General features: G+C 46.8%; 1 protein-coding gene across 4 annotated transcripts in view; it reads right to left on the bottom strand.

The window, feature by feature from the left end:
- The window catches only part of ADCY8 (adenylate cyclase 8), a 318781-nt gene that overhangs the window by 181695 nt on the left and 128660 nt on the right, over window positions 1–8426 (bottom strand). For all 4 annotated transcript variants that reach the window (XM_056522765.1, XM_056522766.1, XM_056522764.1 and 1 more), the window contains one exon: window positions 3035–3165. In XM_056522765.1, coding sequence (XP_056378740.1) covers window positions 3035–3165 — 131 coding nt within the window. The remainder of the gene's footprint in view (window positions 1–3034; window positions 3166–8426) is intronic.

Genomic DNA, 8426 nt, shown 5'->3' on the forward strand with positions numbered 1-8426 from the left:
GGCTGTGTGTAGCAGAGTGAGGGAGGAAGTTCTCCCCTGTATGGCTTCAGATGATGTCACGCCTGCAGGGGAACGCCCCTTCCCAGTCTGTGAATCTGACTGAGACTGAGCAGAATATACAGAGAAATATCAAGGTAGAAAACTATAAAATAATAAAAATAAAGGCCGGGGGTGGTTTATCATGATGGGGTCAGTGAACTGGGAGGATTATAAAATTAACAAGATCATGACAGGTTCTCTTTAAGAACAGTGGCGGCTGCTGTTGTGGGTCCCGCGACACATCTGGTAACTGCTGCCGACACACTAATGTGTCATGGCACCTCCATATGCTTCTAGTTTCACACAGAGGACCACGGAGGTGGTATTATCCACAACATTAAAGAGGTTTACTAGTAGGTGCCAAAGCTCTGGCAAAAAGCTGTTTGGGACGGGTGCCAGGTGTCGAACCCCCAATTGGTCAGATATTGAAACGCTATAAAAAAAAAGTAATTTAAAGGGGTACTCCGGAGCTTAGACATCTTATCCCCTATCCAAAGGATAGGGGATAAGATGCCTGATCGCGGGGGTCCCGCCGATGGTGGACCCCCGTGATCTTGCACGCCGCACCCCGTTAAAATCAGTCCCCAGAGCGTGTTCGCTCCGGGTCTAATTACTCTCGATCACGGGGCCGGAGCATTGTGACATCACGGCTCCGCCCCTGTGTGACGTCATGCTCCGCCCCCTCAATGCAAGCCTATGGGAGGGGGCGTGACAGCTGTCACGCCCCCTCCCATAGGCTTGCATTGAGGGGGGCGGAGCGAGACATCGCACGGGGCGGAGCCGTGACATCACAATGCTCCGGCCCTATGATAGGGGATAAGATGTCTAAGTGCCGGAGTACCCCTTTAAAGTCACAGCTATGGAGGTATTCTCCCCCCCCAGAACTTCTTTGGCTTTAGGGCAGATTATCTCTATTTATATGGAGGCATTATATGGCGGCACATTTGGTGCCTACGACTCCATGAAGCCCTTCTGAACCTATATAATCGGAAACACAAATTCAGTTCCGACCTGAAGAAAGAAATTGACGGCATGAATATTTAAAAATAGACTTGTTATTTCATGTTTCCTTCCAATAACTGTAAGGAAGACACAATCCTTCTCCATCCCCATCTGTTTCGGCAGGAGCCAGGAGGACATAAAAATAGTCTGTTTTCATAAGGAGCGGATTTAACTGCAAAATCAAGAAGATTATCCGCACGGTATATAATACCCATAATACAGCTTTACAGCCATCCGCCCCTATACATCCTGCAAGGAGACCACAGCTAGACAAAGGAGATGCTTCGGACACTGTCCAAAGGTACAGATGTAGCAGTGCTGAGAATGCTATATCAGTGGGGTAAGTAAATTTACCGCATTATTCTAGAGCCGTGGTCCCCAAACTGTGGCCCTCCAGATGTTGCAAACTACAACTTCCCTGCCTAATACACATGCCCTGACTGTATAACCCCGCCCATCAACTGCTTGTCACGCCCATTATTTTAATGAAGTTCACGCCCAACTGACTGATTACCTGAATTAGCAGACAAACTATATACCCCCATAGAACGGCGGATCAAGAAACTGAAAAAAAAAGTGTGTGATCAGGAGGCCCTAATCTATTTAATGATAATGCAAACTCATATCTTTTTGGGTTGGCCACAGGTCCTTTTTAGGATGAAGATTCCGAAATCTCAAGTGCAAGTTCCCAGTTTAAGAGGTTATTCAACATGAAGGTGACTTCAGTAATTAAGTGTCATAAAATAATGGACATGCTTACCAAGGATCTGTGCTTGTGTTGGTGGTAAATGGCCGTGTCCTGTGTCCCCCATCATACTGCTGGCTGGCTCTTTTTGGTAACTGGCTACTTCTGGTTTCTGTGGCCTCCCTCAGACTACAATCCCCAGTATCCTTTGTTTTAAGGTGGGAGGTGACTTATTTCCTCCACATCGGTCGCCCCACCCATTGCAGCACAGCCACGCTTCCTTTGATCACATGACATGCCCGACATCACCTGACACACAAGCTGTGGATCTGTGTGATGATGAATGCACGCACATTGCACCAGGGGGCCGGCTTCATACACAAAAGACGGAGCAGCCAAGCCCCCTTTCAGCACCTGACAGTAAGCTGGGAAAGGTCCGGAACAACACTCCATTTTTAGGCTGTGGAAAGTTAACTTCCAGGTAAAAGAAAGACAAAGCAATTTGATACCACCCACCCAACACAGGTAAGTTAAGTATATTAGTAACTAGACTAACTTTGCTGCCCCCGTCTTATATTCAAAGAACCAAATATCCCTTTAAACCTAAATCCCATAGTAATATAGTAGTTACAAGCTCTTGTCCTTTGGCCTTAAAGGGGTACTCCGCTGCTCAGCGTTTGGAACAAACTGTTCCGAACGCTGGAGCAGGCGCCGGGTGCTCGTGACGTCATAGTCCCACCCCCTCTCATGACGTCACACCTCCCGCCCTCTCAATGCAAGTCTATGGGAGGGGGCGTGACAGCCGTCACGCCCCCTCCCATAGACTTGTATTGAGAGGGCGGGAGGTGATGTCATGAGGGGCGAGGCTATGATGTCACGAGCTCCCGCCGGCGGCTCCAGCGTTCGGAAATCCTTTTACTGTCAGCACACGATGGGGTCGTCTACATTGTGATCTGGTTCATCTGATACAAAATATATCAAAGCTGTTCTTAGGGGGAGGATGGGGACTTTGTCCCCAATTATTATCATAGATTTGACCTATGTGGAAACATTTGAAACTGACCCATAAAAACCCTATAAATGGGACTGTTGACGGGTACGGTTTTGGACACACTTTGATCCCAAGAAAATCCCACTTTTGGGAGAAGCTTGGTGCCAATGTTAGTCCTGGCAAAATCAGGACTGCTGTCAAGTATGGCTTCGGACATACAGCCAAATAAACTGTGGTCATGTGACAAGTCATTGAAGTGTTGCCCGAGACCCTATAAATCCGATAAAGTAAAAACTCCCCCTGAGGGCCACTCTTACCTGACATTTTCATAGCGATGGATATATATCTTGTGGAACTGATGCTGCAGATGCTCGTCTTCTACATTGGTCATGTCGTTGATCATTTCAAGTACAACAAATCGAGGTAATACAGACAGGACGAGCCTTTCCTGCAAAACACGGGAACAAAAATGTCAGACCCCATCAATCGTCACCCTACGCAGACCCTCATCATCCTCATCACCCTATTGTTTCTTATAGAAAAGGCAGAGATTACCAGAAAAGAGAAGAAGAATAAAAAGCACATACACCACTGGATATGGGGCTATTGATAGTATCAAAAAAATAAAAAATGAACAAATCGGACAGTACTACAAATTTATCATGACTTTCTGTGCAGCTGCCAGACCGGAGGCTTGAATAAATGACATTTAATTGGACTTTTTCTTTGGTTATTGTTGCTATGTTAAGAATTATATTTCCCTCACATTGGAGGGAGATTTATCAAAACCTGTCCAGAGGGAAAGTTGCCCAGTTGCCCATAGCAACCAATCAGATCGCTTCTTTCATTTTCAACAAGGCCTCTGCAAAGTGAAAGAAGCGATCTGATTGGTTGCTATGGGCAACTCAGCAACTCCTCCTCTGGACAGGTTTTGATAAATCTCCCCCATTGACTTTACACCGTAGTCTGAGCGCACTTACATCAGGGACGGCTTAAGAAGCAATTGTGAAGCCCTTCACGCTGAATTGGATTGGCCTTTTGGGCTTAATGGCCAATTCTGACAACAACCGTTCAATTTCGTGTTTAAGTCTTTTTGACATTTTCCACTTATTTTAAGTACAATTGTTGAGAACATTTGTTGAACAGTAAACGCATAAATGAAAAACATTGTATTTAAAGGGGTACTCCGTCCCTAGAATCTTATCCCCTATCCAAAGGATAGGGGATAAGATGTCTGATTGTGGGAGTTCTGCCGCTGGGGACCCCCGCGATCTCCCTGCTGCACATGGTGTTTGTTTAGAGCGTCGGGTGCAGCGCCGGAAGCTTGTGACATCGCGGCCGCGCCCCCGGTCGTGACGTTACAGCCACGCCCCCTCAATGCAAGTCTATGGGAGGGGGTTTGGCCGTGATGTCACAAGTGGGGTGTGACCAGGATGTCACGAGCCTCTGCCCTGCATCACCAGTCATCCGGTACAGAGCGAAGTTCGCTCAATGCATCGGATGTCTGGGGTGCCGCAGCCGAGATTGCGGGGGTCCCTAGCGGTGGGACCCCTGCGATCAGACATCTTATCCCCTACCATTTGGATAGGGGATAAGATGTCTAGGGGCGGAGTACCCCTTTAATGTTTGATAATTTCAGGTATCGGCTACTTTTTTTCTTCTCAAATTTTAACAAAGGCATCTGATGGCCTATAGTCAGCTGTTTGTTCTGAGATGTGTCCTAAACAAGATAACATTATTGGGACAGATTTACTATTACAGTCATGGCCGTAAATGTCGGCACCCCTGAGATTTTTCTAGAAAATGAAGCATTTCTCACAGGAAAGGATTGCAGTAACACAGGTTTTGCTATACACATGTTTATTCCCTTTGTGTGTATTGGAACTAAACCAAAAAAGGGAGGGAAAAAAAGGCAAATTGGACATAATGTCACCAAACTCCAAAAATGGTCTGGACAAAATTATTGGCACTCTTTCAAAATTGTGGAAAAATAAGATTGTTTCCAGCATGTGATGCTCCTTTATACTGACCTGGGGCAAGTAACAGGTGTGGGCAATATAAAAATAACACCTGAAAGCAGATAAAAAGGAGAGAAGTTCACTTAGTCTTTGCATTGTGTGTCTGTGTGTGCCACACTAAGCATGGACAACAGAAAGAGGAGAAGAGAACTGTCTGAGGACTTGAGAACCAAAATTGTGGAAAAATGTCAACAATCTCAAGGTTACAAGTCTATCTCCAGAGATCTAGATTTGTCTTTGTCAACAGTGCACAACATTATCAAGAAGTTTGCAACCCATGGCACTGTAGCTAATCTCCCTGGGCGTGGACGGAAGAGAAAAATTGATGAAAGGTGTCAACGCAGGATAGTCCGGATGGTGGATAAGCAGCTCCAAACAAGTTCCAAAGATATTCAAGCTGTCCTGCAGGCTCAGGGAGCATCAGTGTCAGCGCGAACTGACACACGACATCTGTCGACATTCACATAAAATTAAATGCTATGGCAGGAGACCCAGGAGGCACCACTGCTGACACAGAGACATAAAAAAGCAAGACTACAAGACTACATTTAGCCAAAATCCTTCTGGGAAAACACCTTGTGAACAGATGAGACCAAGATAGAGCTTTTTGGTAAAGCACATCATTCTACTGTTTGACGTGATCTGCTGTACTCTGTGGTAGACCTGACAGTAAATATTCAATTTCCCTATAGCTCCCCTACAGGGGGATTTAGACATTACACATTTAAAGGGGTACTCCGCCCCTAGACATCTTATCCCCTATCCGAAGGACCCCGCGATCTCCAAGCTGCACCCGGCGTTCGTTTATAGCATCTGGTGCAGCGCCGTTCACGGTCACGCCCTGCACGTGATGTCACAACCACGCCCCCTCAATGCAAGTCTATGGGAGGGGGCGTGACGAATGTCACGCCCCCCTCCCATAGACTTGCATTGAGGGGGCATGGCCGTGACATCTCGAGCCTCTGTCCCCTATCGCCAGTCATCCAGCGTGGAGCGAAGTTCGCAGTCGAGATCGCGGGAGTCCCCCGCGATCAGACATCTTATCCTCTATCATTTGGATCGGGGATTAGATGTCTAGGGGTGGAGTACCCCTTTAACTGTCCATATCCTAAGACATTTATGAAGCCAATTCATCCCAATCAATGGATTTTTTTCCCGACCACACTACGACAATAACTTCTACTCGTAAAGCTTCGCGCTCTTCTGCTCTTCGTCACTCAGACATTCAATTAAAGGCGCAGGAATGATCTCCTTTATATTTCCTGTGGGGGAACAATCATGAAGCCGCGACCCTTGATGTTCCAGCAGTAAATTACTAAGGTCGGTATTGTCCCATTTATACTTTTACAATGGGAATAAAGTGACTGCGGTGCACGGAGATGGCGCCATAACAGGCTTCTCTGATCACCATAACAATCCCTGGTTTCACTGCAGTTCCACATTACAGCAGGAGACCATTATACCGCCATATTGTGACATTACCCTAAACGTGTGATTCATTACCGTGCATTGACTGCTGAATAATAGTCGCTAAGAGAGCCGGGCTGTGTGTATACAAAAATGTGAAGAACGAAAATAAACTGTAGTATCTAATATAGGAGATATATACAATGCCTATAGCAGTGGTCTCTAAACGGTGGACCTCCAGATGTTACAGAACTACAACTCCCAGAATGCCCGGACAGCCTTGGGAATGATCTAATATAGTGGCCTCCAAACTGTGTACTTCCAGCTGTTGCAAAACTACAACTCCCAGCATGCCCGGACAGCCTTGGGCGTGGTCTAATTAAGTGGTCTCCAAACTGTGGATCTCCAGCTGTTGCAGAACTACAACTCCCAGCATGACTGGACAGCCTCGGGAATGATCTAATACAGTGGTCTCCAAACTGTGGACCTCCAGCTGTTGCAGAACTACAACTCCCAGCAGGCCCGGACAGCCTTGTGAATGATCTAATACAGTGGTCTCCAAACTGTGGACGTCCAGCTGTTGCAGAACTACAACTCCCAGCAGGCCCGGACAGCCTTGGGAATGATCTAATACAGTGGTCTCCAAACTGTGGACGTCCACCTGTTGCAGAACTACAACTCCCAGCAGGCCCGGTCAGCCTTGGGAATGATCTAGTACAGTGGTCTCCAAACTGTGGACGTCCAGCTGTTGCAGAACTACAACTCCCAGCAGGCCCGGACAGCCTTGGGAATGATCTAATACAGTGGTCTCCAAACTGTGCAAAACTACAACTACAACAGTGGTCTCCAAACTGTGGACCTCCAGCTGTTGCAGAACTACAACTCCCAGCATGCCCGGACAGCCTTGTGAATGATCTAATACAGTGGTCTCCAAACTGTGGACGTCCAGCTGTTGCAGAACTACATCTCTCAGCAGGCCCGGACAGCTGTTGGCTGTCCGGACATGCTGGGAGCTGTAGTTTTGCAACAACTGGAGGTCCACAGTTTGGAGACCACTGGTGTAATGTGTATGGTGGTCTCTTGAATCCTTCAACAGATGAATTTCAACTGCTCTATCCTTTTGTTCCCAAGGGAGATAAACTGCCTCCAGAGGTGTCTGGCAGCGGCTTATCTCCATTCATGTTATGTTCATGTGTATGGGATGGACAGGAAAGACAGCTGTTGGCCGAACGCTAGTCCAGTCGACTGTTATCTTAGGTGTATGGCTACCTTTAGGCTCTGTTCACACAACAGAATTTTCAAGTGGAATTCCATTTTGGAAATCCGCTTGGAAATTCTGTCGCAGCATTATTTACATTTTGCCATCAATAGAATGAGCTTAGTCATTCTTAAAGGAGTACTCCGGTGGAAAAAAATTTTTTTTACATCAACTAGTGCCAGAATTTAAGAATCCTAATCCTTCCAGTACTTATCAGCTCCATATGAAGTTGTGTAGTTCTTTCCAGTCTGATCACAGTGCTATCTGCTGACATCTCTGTCTGTGTCAGTAACTGTCTGAGGCAGGAGCAAATCCCCATAGCAAACCTCTCCTGCTATGGACAGTTCCTGACATGAACAGAGGTGTCAGCAGAGAGCACTGTGGTCAGACTGGAAAGAACTACACAACTTCCTCTGGAGCATACAGCACCTGATCAGTACTGGAAGGATTAAGATTTTTTAATAGAAGTAATTTACAAATCTGTTTAACTTTCTGGCACCAGTTGATTTAAAAAAAAAAGTTTTCCAACGGAGTACCCCTTTAAGGCAGAATCCACCCGGGAGACATTAACGCCTATGGGGACGGCAACGTCTACACGGTCCTAGCATTCGGAATCTCCAGCCGTGATTTTTATGGCTGGAGATTTTGTAGTGTGAACCTAACCTTAGGGAAGGGTCACATGTAGAGCATCCGCAGCGTATTTGACGCTATGGATGCACTACTGATTGTCCCTAGAGTGTGCCTCCTGCTCTGTCCTGCGTTGTCTGCTCATAGCAGCAATCCGGCTCTACGAGCAGACACACAGGGATCTGTGAGTCGCGCGCATACTCAGGGAGCAGAGGGAGCGAGCACGATGTCTATGAGTAAACTGCACATGCGCGCTCTACTTGTAGATTCCTGTGTCTGCTCATAGAGATGCATATGAGCAGAAAACGAAGGACACAAAAGCAAAGCAGGAGACTCCCTCTAGGGTCGAATGATGAGTTTAGGTGGGAGAAGGGGAGAAGATGAAGAGGCTCGCAGGTG

The sequence above is a fragment of the Hyla sarda genome, chromosome 5 (assembly GCF_029499605.1).
Source record: "Hyla sarda isolate aHylSar1 chromosome 5, aHylSar1.hap1, whole genome shotgun sequence".
NCBI classification, from domain to species: Eukaryota; Metazoa; Chordata; class Amphibia; order Anura; family Hylidae; genus Hyla; species Hyla sarda.